The 18,817-nt window shown below is 40.3% G+C and overlaps 1 protein-coding gene across 1 annotated transcript in view; it reads right to left on the bottom strand.

The window, feature by feature from the left end:
* Positions 1-15,336: 15,336 nt before the first annotated feature.
* MPP7 (membrane protein, palmitoylated 7 (MAGUK p55 subfamily member 7)) overlaps positions 15,337-18,817 on the bottom strand; it is a 114,322-nt gene continuing 110,841 nt past the window's right edge. The window contains exons 15-16 of the mRNA XM_009329113.1: positions 17,942-18,085; positions 15,337-16,546 (exon numbers count right to left, since the gene is read on the bottom strand). Coding sequence (XP_009327388.1) covers positions 16,367-16,546; positions 17,942-18,085 — 324 coding nt within the window. The 3' untranslated portion in view covers positions 15,337-16,366. The remainder of the gene's footprint in view (positions 16,547-17,941; positions 18,086-18,817) is intronic.

The following is an 18,817-nucleotide window of genomic DNA, read 5'->3' as shown; positions in this document are numbered from 1 at the left end:
TTAAGTGCAGAATAAAATTTGAGGATCCGAATCTGCAAATTTTTATGCAAGCAGTCTTTTGCATCTACTACTAGATATGCTATACTGCACAGTAAGTATGATGTAGAAATTGGTGCCAAAGCTGGCTCATGGACTGGAAGCAGACGAGCCTATTTGTGCAACGCTTTGCCAAAGCTGATTTACTTGTCTAATTTACCCTGTTTTTTAGCAAGTGTGCAGCATTAAGCAATGCGGTTAAACTGCTTCCAGTTACCCAAGCTGGCTCCTTTTGAGCTGCTTTGGCTATCTCTCTACAGCACTGTGTTGTGCAGCACAGACATACCCTGACTAAAATTGATGTGTGTGAAATTTTATTCATGTAATGAAGCACTGACGAATCGTACCCATCCTTTCTTCTCCAGAAATTCTGTCCTCAGATACATGCAGACTGTACAACTAAGGATGTCTTCAAATAACTACAGTATAACTGTCATTGCATTTGACCTCAGAAATGTGATTCTCTGAGTAAACACAGAAAATGGAGGCACCGCAACTGATTATAATTAAATATAAGTGGCTAAGCACAGTTCTGTGGTATAAATAGATGTGTTATGGCTGACAGTTAAAGTTTGAGTTCAGCTTACGTGTGAGCCTTTGCATTACTCATGTAAATCAATGATGTTCTCACTTACAAGAGAAACCTCATAATTTACCACTACCCATAAAGTATCCTCTCTGTAATCAATAGTGATTCCTATATGGAATTACTGTACAGAGCAACCTTTCTTCCATCCATATCCTCAGCATGATTGCTGTATGGTTTGGCACCGTGACAGAAAAATATCCAGTGAGCTCAGTAGTTTTCTGCGTGGAAGGACTTAGCTGTCCTAATTTGGTACAAAAATTCCATTCAGTTTAAAGTAAGCAAAACTGGAATTAAATACTCCACATGGTGAAGGATTGAGTAGAATCTTCAAGGAGGGAAATTGTTTGCAATCTCACTGTATTATAGAGACTTTACAACTAAATTCAGCTTAATTTTATTCTATATAGAAGTAGAATACAGTAATTAAAAATACTTGGTGTTATCTGCCATACTGATAACAGTAAACAATGATCTGGTGACTTTTTTCATCTCCACTTCTGGTGATAATTATATATGCTGCACTGGAGACCGAGAGCAGACCATATTCAAATGAATCTCAAAACATTTTTCTGCTTTCTGATTATATGAGCACACCTCGATGCACATACAGATGTGCTGTGCTCGGCTCTTCAGTCTGCCAAACAGGAATGATGGGTGCAGGGGTGTTTCTGAACCCCTCCACTCCTCTCGGGAGCCTGCGGGTGCCCGTGTGGGTGCAAGGCTCTGAGGAGTTCACAGTCCCTGTCCAGTAGGATTCCCTTCTATGAAACAAGCCGAAGCTTAAAACAGTAAGGCAGTGACTCTGAAGCATGCAGGAACCTGGAGTCCTCCGTAACTTACCACTTTACTAGACAAGCCCACAAGTTCACAGGCAGTCACCAAGTAGCCGTGAGCCCAGGACATGAGCGAGATCCTTCCTGGAAGCAGCCAGTGGTGTCAGTAAGTGATAGGTGTGCTCAGGGCACCTGGATTGAAGTGAACCCCTCAGGGAACTGAGTGCAGACTTGTTTTAATGGGGTTAAGAGAAGCTGTAGCTAGAAGTTCAGAGTTCGGTGTACTCACAGAAACCGAAGCTTTGGCACTTAGGAGACTTGACAGGACCAAAACAACAGAGCCAAGTGACTTCAGATTTTATGGTCAGTAAAGCAGAGGTTTTCTGAATCGCTTTTGTGGATTTGGATTGCCTGAATTCCACTTTCGGTGCCTTGTGTGCGTCCTGAGTGTATGGCTCTGTGTTCCAACAAAAATACAGGCTACATCTCAAATAAACAAAATTTAGAAAATAATTGGTTTTCCATTTTAGAATGTGTTTGCGATTACTAAAGTAAAAAAAAACTCCTGTAATTTTCTAGTCACCTATGTAACTAACACTTCTGGTGGAACTGAGCGTACCTCTTCTAGTTACATAAAACAGACACTTCCAAAGCTGTGATTAACTAACGGGGGAATAGAAGAGTTTTCTAATAAAATACGGTAAACATGCTAAATAAATGGCACTTTAAAAAAAAAAAATCATAATTCTCCTTGGCCTTGGATTACAGTATCAAGGAGTGACAAAGTGTATTTAAGCTGACAAAGCTATTTATACTACAGAAATCTGTGAAGTTACATGCTTTCCTGTTCTCGTTGTTCCATTTCTCGTATGAAAGCTACTTATTTTTTGCTTTGTCCATCTTGATATAAGGATAGCTGTGTATTTATATGCTATATGTTTTTTCATGTAATTTGTGATTTAGAAGATACACCACATTACATAAATCATCGTGTTTTATTTTGAGACTAAGCAGAAGAGTAACTCTTCACTTGAGGAAGTATCTGCCCATGAAGTGTCCTATGTGTCTTTTTAAACTCTCACCAGCAGAGCAGTGTAGTATTTTTAAAGTGTTATCTTTTTGCTGTACGATGTTAAGACTATGGGAAAATACACAGAGGCTATTGAATCCCTAGCGATTGCTTTGCATATTGTCAGTAAAAACATACATGTACTCACAATATTGCTTTATTAGTGGGTTTGTCAGTGACTGTTTGCTCAGTGATACAACAGTATCTCCATTTAAAAAGATAAAAAAAAGCAAGACAGATGAAGTACTGACAAGTCCTAAACAGTAACTTTACTAATTCTTGAATTAGCAGAAGTATCTTAAACTCGGCAATTGTTCACAAATATTGCATTTGTATTTAGCTTGAAATCTGCTGTTCTTATTTTAGGTACAAGGAAGGACAAGTTTAAGAAGGACAAACCCCTTCAAGCTGTTCTCCAGCCATATAAATTGAACTCATGGAGATAATTCTTTGTAATCCCTGCCTCTGCTTTTCTTGACTGCCTCATTGAGATGCATGGTGCCTGATTTCTCAGTATTCATTGCACAGCAGTGCTTACGGTCACAGCACAGCTCCCGCTGCCTACAGCTTGCAGTTGCAAGTGCTCAGCACTTCTACAAATTACACTCCACCGTACCAAGCACCAAGAAAAACACAATTAACAACCACATGTGCACAGTGACTAGTATCACACAGGAAATCTGTGGCAAAGGCAGGGATATGATTCAGTTCCCCAGGGCTGCACTCATGCCTTAATCATGAAAACATGTTCTCTTCTCTACAGTTGTCTGCTTCATTCACTATGTACTTCCAACGGCTGCAACAAAGTACAGATTCCACAGAGCACGCTCGCTTTTACTAAGCAATGATTCATCCTCCAGCGCAGGTCTTTTCTATGCACTACATAACACAGAAGACCCGCGGAAAACTCTCTCTGCTCTCAAAGGATTCACACGCAGTTCCCTCTCCCTCACCACTCACATAATCCACCAGAGTCCTTGTCCCTTTGTCTGCCTCTTCTGCCACCAAGAGCGTTGGGTGCACGGGAGTGACAGGATTCCTGATCCGATTCCTGCGCTTAATCAGGCCCCAGATTGCAGGAGCAATGTGTGGCAGGATCAGGGAAGACCGTTTTGAACGCCAGTAGCCCCAGGGCTGGAGCATGCCCAGATGTTTCATGGAATGGCTCCGGCAGGCCAGTCGCACACAGGTGTTTATTGGCTTGAAGTAAAAATCAGGAATACCAAGAATAATTCATCCACCATTTGGCTCTTCAAACAGAACAGGAACGAGCACAATGTGCAAATCTAAATGGCAGATAACAGCGGCTATTAGCTAACAAGCATGCTTTACTCGCAGAGTTGCTTGCGGGATGAACTTTTTCTTTTCCTGGCATGAACTCATTTTAGTATGAAAACTGATTATGCATAAAGTATTGTCAAAGGCATGTAGCCGAGCAACCGTACAAGTCCCTTTTTCACTAATATCCATCACTTTTAGGAACAAAAGATGCTGCTGCTAACTGCAGTAAGTACAAATCTACTTCTTAGAAACGGGATTTGCAGTTTACTTTCTCTTTACACTTAAAAGCTATTTAAAAGCAAAACAGATCTAACTGAATCAAAAGTAGCATTGTGCACTTCCAGTAAATAATTCATTTTCACACTAAACTTAAAGAGCAAAGAATTGCTACATGTGGGAAATAAAGGAGAAACGTAAGAAACTATTCCAAAGAGGTTTGCTACTTTGCGCAGCCAAAGCTCTGCACAGCCTCTCCATGACCTAGACCACAGCCAGCTCCGCACAATTTATTGGTTATCTTTAATAAAGCGAAATCCAAGCACCTCTTCTGTTTTGTTACTTCCATTTTAACACTAGCAGTAGCAGACAGACAGACAGTTTAGTTTTAGCCTGGGAGCTAAAAGAAATACTTCTAACATACATATGTAGTGTTACAGTCTGACTTATAAACGCTCAGTAGTAAAGTCGGCAGGAATTGAGCACTAAAGCTGGAGAAGAGTAAATGGAAAGAGACCCTGCTGTATTTGCAGACTCGTGGTAATAAGGAAAGCTCTCGTGACTGCTCTTGGAAACTTGTCATGTAAGTGAGCAAGGGGAGAGGTCAGGCAGTGACAGACTGCTCATCCAGCCTGAAACAGGGGGTTGCACCAAATCTAAAAAACTGAAAACAGTTCAAAACATGCATTTAACTAAAAATGAATGTTACTGAAACAAATTATACCCTTCATTTATAAATGTGATCTGAAAGTACCGTTGCTCCTGGCTTCCACTCAGATGATGTCTGGCAGCACGCTGTGTATCATCCACAAAGTATCTTCCAGAATCTCCAGCACCCTGGCTTCAGGGACCGCTCTAAATCTCACTAACTTCTGATGATTCTGATGTCATTTTCTAAGCTTAAATTGTTCTTTCAAGTGACATCAATCATGACTCAACCTGGCCTCTCCTGCCATATATGACAAAGGCTCCTATTTTTAAACTTTCAGACAAATACAGCCTGTATAACTTCCTTTTGCCAAAAATACGTCAGTTCAAATCTTACCATTCTGAGCATATTCTGTTCTTTCGGGATACTTGTCAGCTGGCCTATTTATATCAGGTTTGTAAGAAATTAGATGTTTTTCTAGAAGTAAAATAACAGACCTCAAGAACAGAGCTTCCACCTTGCATTATTAATAGAATTCATTATAATATTGTCAAGAGGCACAGAGGCTAATTGCACAGAGCCAACAATTCACTCAGTGTGGTGGTTAAAACGGATAAATGGATAAAAATCATTTGTATTAGTGCCTGCAGTCTCTTGTAAATGTCAAATACTTTCTTGACATTCTAAACCCCAGGCTGTACAGCAAAAGTGGGAGAGTAGCATTTTGTATTAATTTAAAAGTGCATAAAACTGATTATCCTCTTCTAGCACTCAGTATTTCAATGTTTCATGAAGACCCTAGATACTGCTCATAACTGGCTGTACTCTTTCAACTCATCATGTCTCTCATTTTTCTTTCAGCAGAGCAGTGAATGTTTTACTTCAGATGAATAAATACAATTTTGCTTCCTGTGTAAGAAGATATTTACAGAGATTCCCCACAACCAGTTTTCCCACTTGGAGAAAGCTGTAAATGTTCATCTCCCCTGCCTCCCGTGCATGGCAGTCTTGCCATTCCCATGAACTGGCTGTTCCTTTTGTGTAGATCCCAATCACATGCATGTATCTTCATGTATTTCAGTACTGTCACTTCAGCTTTTTACTGTTCGCTTTAATCACCTCGCAGGGTTCAAAGAACACCTGGACATATTGTCATCTGCTAGTCTTTAAAACGTTAGCAAAATGTTCTAGTGTAAAGGATTTATGATATTTCCTTGGTTCACCCCATTTGTGTACTTACCATACATCTGTTAGAGTCTATCTTTTTACTCTGCTATAGTAGAATGATGCACAGGTGTAATTGAACTGACAAAAGTGTTAATATTTTTCTAAAACAGATCACTTATATTTAGTACAACTGACATTTTACTCATTGTTCTCGTTAGTACCCACATTTATTCCAAAAGAATTGTGAAATGAAATCATCAAAAAGCTACCAGCTGCACAAGTCTTCTGAAACCTCCGTCATCTGAGTCTGTCTTGCACATTACAAAAACATGCAAAAAGGCTTAGTGATAGTTTCAAAAAAAAAAAAAAAAAAAGAATATAAAAGGAATATCCATGGCTTTTTAACTGAATTGTGAAATGAAATCATCAAAAAGCTACCAGCTGCACAAGTCTTCTGAAACCTCCGTCATCTGAGGTTGTCTTGCACATTAAAAAAACATGCAAAAAGGCTTAGTGATAGTTTCAAAAAAAAAAAAAAAAAAAGAATATAAAAGGAATATCCAGGTGGCTTTTTAACTGCGGAATACAATAAAATAGAGTTTGGAAAGTATTACATAGAAATAACGAAAAAACAAGATATGCCGTTTGTAAGTTGAAATATATAGTGCTGTGCCTTTGCTTGAGCCGAAATCAGTAAAGCAGACAGAGCACGCTTTCTATGGGTTTACTAACTGCTTGACAGCTCCGAGTTTACAAATGTATGACTGGCAGCTTACAGGCGTGCTGATCAGCACTGGAAAATCTTTTAAGGCTTAAGGTTAATTAAGGTTAATTATTCTGAAACACTGTCTTAGAGATTTTAGTAATAATTGCCTAAAGTGACAGAGATGAATTGCTGCCTCCATCTTGAGAGCACTTGGGCAACTACTTAAATGTGTGTGAGATTTATCGGGAACACACTGTAGGTGTAAAAGAAAGGAAACCCTGGATGAAGAGCTAAGCAGTGAAGGGCATGCCAGTCTAACACAGTCCTACAATTTGCATTAAATAATTTAGACGAAGAGTCAATAGATTTATCAGCAACACATATTTACTATCACATGCTTGACAGGACTTAGATGCATTTGCATTGAAATTCACTCCCAGATACTAATCTCAGACATTAATCCAAAGATAATAACCAGACAGCTCTTACATGTTTGATGACTCACCGAAATATTTATCATCTTTGCTGATTGCATCTTAACTCAAAGCCAGACCCTGAGCCCAGAGAAGTCATCAACTTGGTTCCAGGGTAAGAGCTGCCAACCCCATTCTGAGGAGTGTTACTGAAGTCAAAGGGACCACACATGAAATGAGGCACTAAAGCTGGACAGTAAAAGTCAGCAAGACCTGGTATTAGATTACAAGGTCTTCAGAGCAAAGGCATTCCTAATTTCCCAGGCACAGAAAGACAAGAGGTAAAACTCTGGTATTGTTAAAGCAAAAAATGAAACTTTTCTACTAACTTCACTAGCACCGCATTTTTATCCACTCCCATCTCATCTGTGCCACACTGTTTAACTGCATGAACAATCCCGTGTTTTTAAGTGGTACAGATGAAAGTCATTTGAGGCTAGCGATAGGAAGAGTTTCTACTATCACTCATTTAGGGGTTGAAGTGGTGTCAGCTATCTGCTGATATTTCATACTTGTCCCATTCACAAAATACAGAAAGCAGCAGCAGCCGTAAGGTACTAATCGTAGAGCAATCCAGACTAAGCACTTTCCAATAGCACAAAATGAGGCAATTTACCAGGAAGAGAGGGAGTTGCCTTAGCATGAAAAAATTCTGAGTTATTCACAAGATGCTAGAAGAGAAGGAAGAATCATCAATCCTGAACACTGGAACCATGAGGATCTATAAGGATTTTACATGACGCTAGCCCAAGCCAAATAACCGCTGCTGTAAGTGGAGCTGTGCAGGGAGCAGAGTAGTAGTGCTGCCTCCCTGCAGTGCGCTCTCGGATTTAGACAGAACCTGGCCTCTTGTGTTTTCCACTTAGATTTTGCGACAGACAAGTTACTGCAGCTGGGAGCGACGCAGGAGTTCCTGCAGAAAATCTGAGCATGAGTGTCTCGCTGGAGGTACTTAAATGTGGTCGCAAGGACAATAAACAAACACCAAGTGTATAAATGCATCACATTTTGATAGTGGCAGCGACCACCATCCTCTGGTACAAAGTAGGTGAACGTGAAGGAGGCTCAGGATAAAGAATGCACCCACCTTGTCAGTGACACACGGACACTTCAACCCCACACGTCTCAGGACTTGTTGGATTTGAACAGACTCTAAGAGTAGGCAGGTTTTAATACCGCTTTTCAGAAGATGGCTTCTGGAGACCACAGACTCAAGAGCTGTGTTCAGACCGTGACACTGTGAAGGGAAACCATGTGCAGAGTCTGCCACAATGGAGTTAAGACCTGCACACTGGGAGTGCTTTGCCTGGCACAGAGGGTAACCTAACTGCTCCCTGCTAAATGCTTGTAAGTGAAGGGCACAGGGGTGGAGGCTGCTCCTTCTCGTAGTTAAGAGGGAGTAAACGACACCTTGCTGCTTAAATCATCTTCCCATGCTGTTTTCACCCATAGGTTGCTCAGTTTTGCGCCAGGCTTGCAGACTCCCCGGTGGTTGAGAGCCCGGCAGTGCCCCAGCTTCTCCCTTCCAGCGGTTCTGGCCAGCCTCTCCTTTTGGCTCCACATTGCCCTTGTTAAACTATTGGCCCCTGAGACGGCGAGGCTTTTTGAGAAGACTGGTTAGGAAGAAAGGAAACGATTAAACAGAATAGGTCACTTGAGAACAGTTGCAGAAATGTTGTCTTTGTTTGCTTGGTCTGGTAGCTTTGGAAGATAGGAACTCCACATCTTTTACAGTTACATTTATATACAGAATAAAGGCTTTAATTACAGCAACTCTTGCTTTCAAGCAGGCAGTAGGGAAGTCGAAAGAAAAACAGAGTTTGCAGTCAGAGTGATAGCGTCTGATAACCAGACGTGTCACGTAAACTTCTGAAGATTAAAAAAGGAGTAATAAAGTATTTTCCTCTTTCACTAAGTTACTGTATAATCTTATCACAAATAGCATCTCTCATTTCAAACACTGTGGTGTTACCTATGGCAGTCTCTACCATGGCAAAGAGTGGCACCTCCTGCTTTGCTTGGAATAGCTCCCCTGTAGCTCCCCTGCCATGCCACAGCATCCCCCCAGCCCATGCGGCTGGCTGACAGTCACGGAGAGCGTAGTTTCAGAAGTGGGGTACATATGTAGTTGGACTTTTGAAGGGAAAATAGAACTCGATACTTCAGTTCCCAGAGGATACCACCACAGAGACTATTTTCTGTAAAACAAAACCAGTGGAGTGGTGTTTTACACCACAGTATCGCATAAAAGGCAAGACAGTTGGCCCAGTGATACTCCTACACAGACGAATTCCTGTGTCTCCTGACAGGTTCACATTTCTTTATCTGGCAAGCATAAAATTATAGTCTATGTACGAAGCAGCCTTTTCATTTAGGGAACAATTAAGCTAATCCCAGCAAGATTTCATGTTTAACTAGGTTTGTAGTGAACAAGTTTGTAGTCTGCATTCAATCAAGCTCTTTTGACTTTCACAAAATAGGGGCAAAACGGTGTATTTGAAATGTACAATTCCAAGCTTCCTGAGATGTGCGAGTCTCCTGCCTGAGTAAAACCGTGCATCTATTTGCTAAAACTTTGGCATTATATCAGTAGACTTCTTTCTTTAATCTGTCATTAATCTTCCAATTAAGTAATAAATGGTGCTTTTGTAAGCCTGCTTTTTTCATTAAAATAAATTGGTATACACTACAGCACTTGATAAATACATAAACATGTATACATATGCACACATGCACAATAAAATAAAGTTGCTGTTGGCATAAAGGTAACATCAGCTGCACTCATTACAAGATGCAGGCTCTTGGCTTTCAAAGTCTCACCTATTCAAAAGCGTGGTCAGAGTCTGTGCTTTTTTCAGTTTGGTTTGAGCTGGGGTTGGATCCAGCTGTGGCCAATGATGAGCTGAATTCAATGAAGTCAAAAGACGACAATAATTCAGGTTCAGTTCTGGTTTTTGACAAAACAATGGTTCAAATCAATCTTTGGTTTTGGTTCTACTTCCTGCTTAACAGCTGTGTAAAGAAAAACATCTGGAATAATACCCCAGCAGGGCCAATAACTGAGGCTGCTCTTTCATACTATCCAGATAGCACCAATAACAACAAAGCTTTCAGGCCAGTCTTCGACAACAAAAAAACCCCCAACCAAACAAAAAGATCCCTTTTGTGCCTTACGATCCATAGCAGCCAGGACTGCAAACGGGACTTCAAACATACTGCCTCCATCTGCACCAGTCCGTAAAACGGGTCAAGACCTGTTGCTCTGGCTCTGAAGGAAGGAGGCACAGCACAGCTCATACGTACACAGCTAAATTCTCTCCCCCAGACAAGCTGGCCTCACGGCTGCTGGGACCAATCTTTTGCTACCCCTCAGCTGTGCCTGGGCACTACCCGGCACGGGCTGAAGCCCTGCCAGGAAGCCCCCTAACCACCTCACCCTCCGGCGAGATGCTGAATCCCAGATGTGTCTGTCCCGTTACGCCAGCACAGCCTCTGGTGCCGGTTGGTAAGAAGAGTTGTGCTCACTGCATCTCTCTGCACCTTCTTGCTGGTCTGCACCGCTCTGCCATCTCTCTGACTTTTTTAGTGAGCTTCTTTGAACGTGGGACTACGTTTTTGTTCCATGTTCGTATGGTGCCTAACACAGGCCACTCGGTATTTGGGAGTATGGCTCCAGAAGCTACATCAAAGTAGGTTTGGTGGGGAAGCATAACCCATACATGGTATGTAAAGCTCTCAGAGAGAGTAAAATAGGGGGGGGCCTACATGCACTCTGGAGTGGTCTCAACCCATGCTTCCATCTGTGCAATTTCCACATCATAAATGTGTGCCTTGATCATGAAACGTGGTGACTACTCCCACCGCTTGAAGCCTAGCCCAATTTCAGGGAACCATCATTTCTTCAGAATAAGCCCATAATGCATATCTAGGAAAGGGGGACACACACCATGAAACGTCCAGAGGTCGCACACAAAACAAGCAGAACCGCCCCCAGTTGCCATTTTCTTAAACAAGAAGCCCTGAAGCCAACGCTGGCTGCATAAAAATTAAAATTGCTCCCAGCCTTTTTTACCACGTGCTGCTCTCATGTATCAAACAGGCCACAGGGACCTCTCGGAGCTATTCTGTTTTCATGGGACAAAACACTGTTCATGTGCTTCTCCATCTGGATCAAACGCTAGCTCTTCACCCCTTCTTTCAGAAACACACCGCCTCTAGCATCCGTTGAGAGGGAAGTAAGAAACGTCCTTGTGTCAGATTTTTGGCGTCTCACTATTTTTCGAGATGAGTCAATTATCCCTTTCCCCCTCCTTGTATGACTGAGATTACTAAACTAAAGCTGTACAAGGGCCAAGAGGAAAAAAAGAATGAAATTGCCAATGATTGAACCCAGTTTGGTGAGTTTGTGTTAAAGCTGTGATCCCTGTACTCTTGCTGTAAAAGTTAACAAAATCAGAAGAAAGTAAAGCAACAGCTTTGCCAACATCACCAGGATCTGGAGTACGCCTTCTGGGCACTACATTTCAACGCTCCATACTTCCAACAACTTTGGCTTTGCTTACCAATAAAGATTTACTGGTGCTTATTTATATTTACCAAGGAGGGAACGGAAACCACAGAACACTGGCAGCCAACTTGCTAACCTCCTTGTTCAGAGACTTACAAAAACAGAGATGCATTTCCAGGGTAGTACTTGCATTTGTAACATTCTCAGTCCTTCTCTGCCCTACCTACAGACCCTCTGCCTTTAAAACATGTACTGAATCCCTTAAAATTAAGTTTCCATGAGCTTGTGTATGATCCTATAGAAAGCTTGTAACATCCTCGTTAAACCACAAATCTACATTTCGCTTGAGGAAAATTATAGCATGCCTTCTGGCTTTTTAGCATATTCAAGTCGTGACTATTAATGCGACTATTGAAAAGAAATAGACCTAATTACAAAAGAAATTGTGACCCAATTTTCTCTATTTATTTCTTATCAAGAAGTTTTCAAATACTGTTTGTGCCATTTGAGCCCTTTTCGAAATCCTGAAGATATTTTTCTCCATTCATATATTGAAATATGTAGCTGGCAGCTTTATGCCACTAAGTCTTTAAAAATTTGTTTGAACAGACATATGTGTACAACTAAAATAGAAGCAAAACAAAGTCTCAATAATCACAAGGATTTACCCTCTTTGTTAAAATGCTGGATGTCAGCTACACAAAATACTATAGTATTTTATTATAGAGATGTAAAATCATTCCATACAGTCTTCCAAATATCCAACTTGTATTTCAGACACAGATACCAAGAGGGAAAAAGTCTCCAGCTGTCTAGAACTCCAAATTCTCTCATTTGTACTGTCATTTAACATAAGACAAAATTTAAGACCAGACTTTAACTGTTTCCAAATGTTTTTGTGTATGTTTCTGCTGAAACCTTTAACCATTATCTAGCACCAGAATTCTTAAACAACAAATACTCCCACTCTGTTCCTTTAATTTTCTGTTCAGACATTTTTCTGTTGAATGCTTGGTATCGTACATTAATCATGGTAATACATGATAAATACTTAGTGACTTTGAGAGCAAAAGGATCTTGGGCAAATTGCAAGTACAAATGATTTTAAGCATTCATACACAGAAAACTCTTAATCCTGTGGGGAAATGACTGTAGATACCGCAGTAGCAAAAATAGACTCAGATTATAACTTCAACTGTAAATCTCTGAAGAAACTGTTCATCCTTTGAAACAATCTTACAAAAAATAAATACCAACTTTACCAAGGAAAAACTTCTCCACGCACAGTAGAAACCTGAACTTAAGTACATGTGGGAAATGCAGAATACTGCACTGAAACAAAACAGAAGGGGCTTAAAAGTCTTCTCTCTAATCCTAGTACGTGTTAGGCTTTTTTTTCTTCGAAAAGACATAAAACAATGCAAAGAGTAACTTAGTTTAAGCATTACCTTCTTTGAGTCCTACAAATGAACACAGCCTCCCACGGGACTTGTGCGTGGCCTAGGAGCATATGCGACCGATGAAAGACTCCAAGTCAGTAACTCGGATAACACTCCAAACGCTGTTGCAAGCCCAGGAGAGCTGATGTCTCAGTTGGATGCACTGACTTAAGCTTTCCCTCTCAGAAAGAAAATGGTTTATTTTGGGGTGGGCTGCAGGAAAGGGTAAACATCTATTTTGAAGAATAATTCAGCAACAAAAATGAAAAATTAAGAACTTTAGTCCTTGTTCTACGTTGCTTTATTTTTCCATTTAAAGATAATTGGAGCATTACAGTTAATAGAGAGACCTATGAAATAACTTACTACTTAGGCATTTTACCTTTTAAAGTCATTAAGCCCCTATGTTGTGGTGCAATTTAAAATAAAGAAAAAAACCACCTTCAGTGATATATCAATAATTTATTGTTTTGCATAAGAAGGTAAGATCAGATTTCAGGTAAGACATCAACCAAGGACCTGATGGCAAATTCAAGTATAGAGCTTGGTACAATATTAAAAAATACTACCATTTGTTTGACTATGGCAAACAGCTAAAACACAATAAAAACATCTGGACTTGACTGTCAAAACATACACTTCTCTAAAAACCCACACAGCGCAACTTGAATACGTGGAATATTGGAAACATGTTTAGTCATCTTCGTTCCCAAATTCTTAGGAGTCAAAGGAACAATACCCGCCCCCCCTTGGTATCCCAGAACAATTCAGCACATGGGCTCAGTGTCCATCACGATAAGCAGGCTCCTGTCCTGTTGAAACTGTTGGGCTCAGACATTTTTTCTGCCTTGACCTGTGATCATCTCTGCCTGCCTCACGGAGGCCATAGGCTTCAATTTTCGTTTGGGTTTTTTGTTTGGTTTTGTTTTGATTTTTTTTTTTAAGCTAACACTGCAATAATGTTGATTTTCAAGAGCAATCCAGTAATTTCATTAAAACTATTTCTCACTCCTGAAAGAGACTGTGCACATTTTACTCTGTTGGTTGGATATATGTTTTTGTGATTCCCTTTCCTTTTGCAGGTGTTACAATTCAGGAATTAGCTCCTGGCGTGGAGACGGGGCAGGCAGCCATCCGTCTAGGAAACTCCAGCCAGGGCTGTGCTGAGGATCAGAGGGTCAGTGTCTCTCTACAGCAAACCTGTTGTAGAAGGTCCTCCTAGACCACACCGACCCAGGAATGGGAATTAAATTAATTTCAAAAGGACAAGAAAAACAGCCTGCAGGACAGCCAGAACTGCTTCTAACAGGGAGTCTGCAGATTATTCTAGCATCTCTTTCTTGAAGAGAAAAGCAGGTCCCTTATGTGAGCGTTATTGTACACTAATGTTCTGAGACAGCCCAGGTTAGAAGCAGTGTTAAGAGTGTTTCAGTAAGGACTAAAGCCCCTCTTGTTGGAAACGGCCAGATCCTGAGAGATGCCGAGTGCCCTCTCAAGTTTGGGTTGGTTGCAAGAGATGGTGAGGGCACTCGGCGTCTCGCAGGCAAAGGTGAACAGACCCGCTGAATTCCAGATCCCCTGAAAAATAGTTTGATTTTCAGTAATTAAAAAAAATAGAAAACGTTTTCTCAACTCACATAATCTCCATGAAATTAACTGAATCAACAAATTTCTATTTATGTTACAAAAAAGTTTAAGTCCACCAGGAAAACGGTGAAATTCGACAAAAGTGACATTATAGCTATTCAGGCAGAGCGTGGATCCGTACTGGGATTCAGTACATCTGTAACTCTTGCATAAACATTTCCAGACTCCTAAGGATTTTGCTGTTGTTGCTTGCATTTCATTTATTTTATACGACTCTAAGCCAAATGCAACGACCCACACATTAAATCCGCATTTAGAATAAAACTGCAAAATCTGATGGCTTTATCAGCATATGAACTGAAATAAAATATTTACATGGAATGTTGAGCTCCATTTACAGAGACAGTGTTTCAAATTACAGACTTCGTAATCTCCTTAGTAAATGATCACATTGACAAGAAATTTAAAAACTTAGCATCCCTTTTCAACCCCTTCATAAATATATAAAGTTTCACTAAATTCTTTTTTCTTTAAACAAGACAGCTATATTCTCTTTACAGATTAACACAAAATACCGGTTTCCTGTTTGAATGCCACAGATGGGGTGATCTGAAGTCAGCAAGTTCCTATACACATTCTGTACTTACAAGACATATTCACAACACAACACGCAGGTGTTACTTGGTCTTTACAGCTGTACTCATTTCCTGCATATCAGTAGTAAATAAAGAAAAATACCAAGTTATCTATATTAAAAATACATCATCTAATATACATTTGCTTACACTGCCACATCAAATTTTAAAATGAGGTTTCCAACTGTGTCTGACCAGTGACAAGGATATTTTTTACAGCGAAGTCTACAGCATTAATTTATTTTTGAGTGGAGACAAAATATCTGTTACACTACTAAAAAGCATCACTACATACTGAACAACAAAAAGAATTAATCTCCTGCAACTGCTTCCCAGATCTCCAAGGTTTCCTCGCTAGTTGTTTGAAAATTTCTGATGGGGAAAATTGTTCTAAAGGATGCCAAAAATGTTTGAAATTTACTCTCTACTTTGTTGCTATTCATATCACTTTGCCACTGATTTTACAGAAGATTAATCCCAAAGACTTTGAAGTTATATACATAGTAACTCACATTTTTCCCTATTTAAATAAATATTCCCGTGAGTTTTCTTTGTTGCGCCACAAAGCATGCGTGAAAATATTTTCAATCCATGCATGCTCACAGCAGAGTACTTCACAATTAAGCCACTGAATACATCTTTCTTTCCATGACTATGTAAGTGCAAAGGAATACTAAAATCACTCTGTACATATAAGACAAGGTTCACATCTAGAAAAGTAAAAACACTTATCTTGATACGTAATTAAAACTACAATGTCTTCCTCATAAAAATGTTGGTCGCTTTTGCCTGTTTCAGTTCTCTCAAGCACTTAAGGGGTAATAACTTCCCAGTGCTGATGGGCTCTTTATGGGAGGAGTTACGCTTAAAGCCACCAAAGTGCTGATCTCCAGTATTAATCAGTATCTTCTGCAAACTCTCCGTTAAAAAAGCTTACCTTGGAAATACACAGATGATGATACAGAGGTGTTTGGCAGTTTTGTTACACTAGTATTCGCTCACTTTAGGGAGCATAGTAAGACTTCGGTTTAATCTGACTGTTCCGCCCCAAAATTGTGGGCAGGAGGATTGAAGACACAGGAAAACAAGACCAGTTCCGAGTGCATGAAGAGTGTACCTGCTGCTCAGGTAGAGTTAGAAAGCCCTCCTACCAAGAAAACGGCCATCAATTAATGCCTAACCGTGCCCCATATTCAGATGCTGAGACAACAGCAGATGTTTTGTCTATTTAAAACGTTATTATGAATGTAGCCAGCTGACGGGAACCCAGAAGGTCTCAGTCTCCAACCTGTCAAAAGTTGTTTTAAGCTCACTGTAAGCGGTAGCGAGGTCATCGTTGACTATCACCTTATCGAAAAGGTGGCCGTACTGGCTCTCCATCACGTGGGAAGATTTAATCATTTCTTGAAAATCTTCTTCCTAGTAAGATCAGTGCAAGGCATAGTCAGTCCATAGCGACATCACGTCAACTCATTCTGTGGTAAATGCAAAGCTACTCGCTTATTTCTCATCTCATCAGGAGATGGAAACTGTACTTTTAATTAAAAAAAAAATAGAAATTACCATTACAGGTGATCTCAGAGAGCATTCTCACGAATAGACTTTGCTCAACAGGCAATTCTTTCATCTCTCCCCTTGCAGTGACACGATTAGTCACTGCATGGTAATTACAGAGACATTTTCTGTTAGCAGTGCCAGTGGAAAACGTTTCTAGCTGTTTACTTTGATGATGCATTTAAAGTTTCATTATTGAAGCCTCAGCTTGCTATTAGCATGTGATATATTACAGTGCAGCCTTTATTCTTTTAAGAGCTTGGTAGGAGCTGTCCTCCTATGCCTGGTTCAACCTGGCTCAGTGGATTTCTCTTCATGTTTGGGGAGGGAACAAATCGTAGGAATTTAATTGTTTACATAACTCAGAGAGATTAAACCCGTCCTAACTAAGCAATGTCCTGAAGGTTGCTTTTAAGAATGAACTCCTCTTATATTTTATATACCATAGAACGTATTCTTATAGCGCATTATTGCCAAACTATTTCAAATGCATGTTCTACACAGATACAGTCTGTAACTGTATCTGTGACTCAGTTTGAAACAAAATCTAAAAAATCCTAAATAACATCTGAATGAGGGAAAATTATACACACCGTAAATGTAGACAACAATTCTAACGATAATCAGCTTTGCTTTAGCTTCAATTAAAATATGATTTCATTATATTTCAAGGAAGTAAATACGTTACTGTTGGGTAATCTGACTAATATTTTTTTCTGATTATTGACAAAAAGCAGCATTTGTTACTTGCTTAGATTTTTCTCCTTTCTTACAGTGTTCACTTCCCTGTAACATTTAAAAAAATTGTTTCTCTTATCCACAAATATGGGCTTTTTATTAAAGTAGCATTTACTATTTTAATTGATGCTTTATATTTGAGCTTTCCTCCAAATTTAGACCCAATAATACACTTGATAAAACATGGAGATTCTTGTACTTGAATAGAAACATCTAAGCCCAGATGCAAACTTTTTAAAGGAAATCCACGGCATTATTTCTCATGAAAATATACTTGCATTGTGGGGGCTCTTCAATGACACAAAATCAGAGGACCACGGAAATGTAAATGAGCATGTCAAACAATGAAAACACCACAGTAAATCTGCGATGTGAGAGAGGTTGGGAAACAACAAGATACTATGTGTAAGCCCTGACAAGTACTGTTGATGAGATCCAGTGATCACCTTTATTTTCAAGGTAAACCACTACAACAAAACTCTTAACAAGTTCTCATGTTTTACCATGTCTAAATATACTTACTGTAAAGGGTTTTGCAGTTCCCTTATCATCTTTACTTGAAATAATCTTGGCATTTTTTCTGGTCTCTCTCAAACGGTCAAGTGACGGAGGCTTTATAAATATAACAAATGGTTTAAATTCATATGTCCGTAAGTGTTTCACTGTCTGGGAAGAGGAAAGGTTTTAATTAATTAGTTTATTTCGCACAGTGGAATTTACCGTAATAAAAGAAACTCTCCACTAACCAAAATAAACCCAGAAAGCACTTCTAGAAGGCTATTTTTCATTTACTGCCATCCCACCCTGGCGACTGGCGTTGATTCATGTAAGGAGAATTTTCATGTGAACGGTAAGAAAACTCTCCGTTTCCACAGGGGCTGCTGGTAAACCCCATCAGTCCGGCAAAGGCTGGGCTGTGCACTGCAGTGCCACTGGCAGCGGGAGGAGGGAGGGGAGGAAAAGTTCAACACATTCTGGCAGGAATATTACTTTCTGTACCCATGAAAAGTAGCGGGAAAAGGTGTCTGTGACACTCGGTCACAACAGGTCAATGATTTGTTCTCGTCAATACTGTGTGTCCACTACATAACTGTTCATGCTTCCTGAGCGAGTCGAGTGATGCTACGTATTGAGTTAGAGATAGGTCTAGAATTCAGATTGCGCACAGGGTGAAGCAGGGATGGGATGGCCTGCAGCTTTCTGTCCTCTTCACACTGCCAGGGCCCACAGGAAAATGCTGTGTTGGAGAGTGGGATCCCAGAACAGTTCACAAGCCTGGGTCCCCGGGAGAATTTAGTGCTTCCCTGGAAAATAGGGCCGTGCTGGACATGGAACGGTCTCCCAGAGCAGCCTGGCAATATCAGCCCCAGGAGCCCCTGCCCAGCTCCCCTCCTCCCC

Source organism: Pygoscelis adeliae, unplaced genomic scaffold (genome assembly GCF_000699105.1).
Source record: "Pygoscelis adeliae isolate BGI_AS28 unplaced genomic scaffold, ASM69910v1 Scaffold427, whole genome shotgun sequence".
Lineage (NCBI taxonomy): Eukaryota > Metazoa > Chordata > Aves > Sphenisciformes > Spheniscidae > Pygoscelis > Pygoscelis adeliae.
Note: the sequence above shows the minus strand (reverse complement) of the source record. Positions and strands in the feature narration are given on the sequence as shown.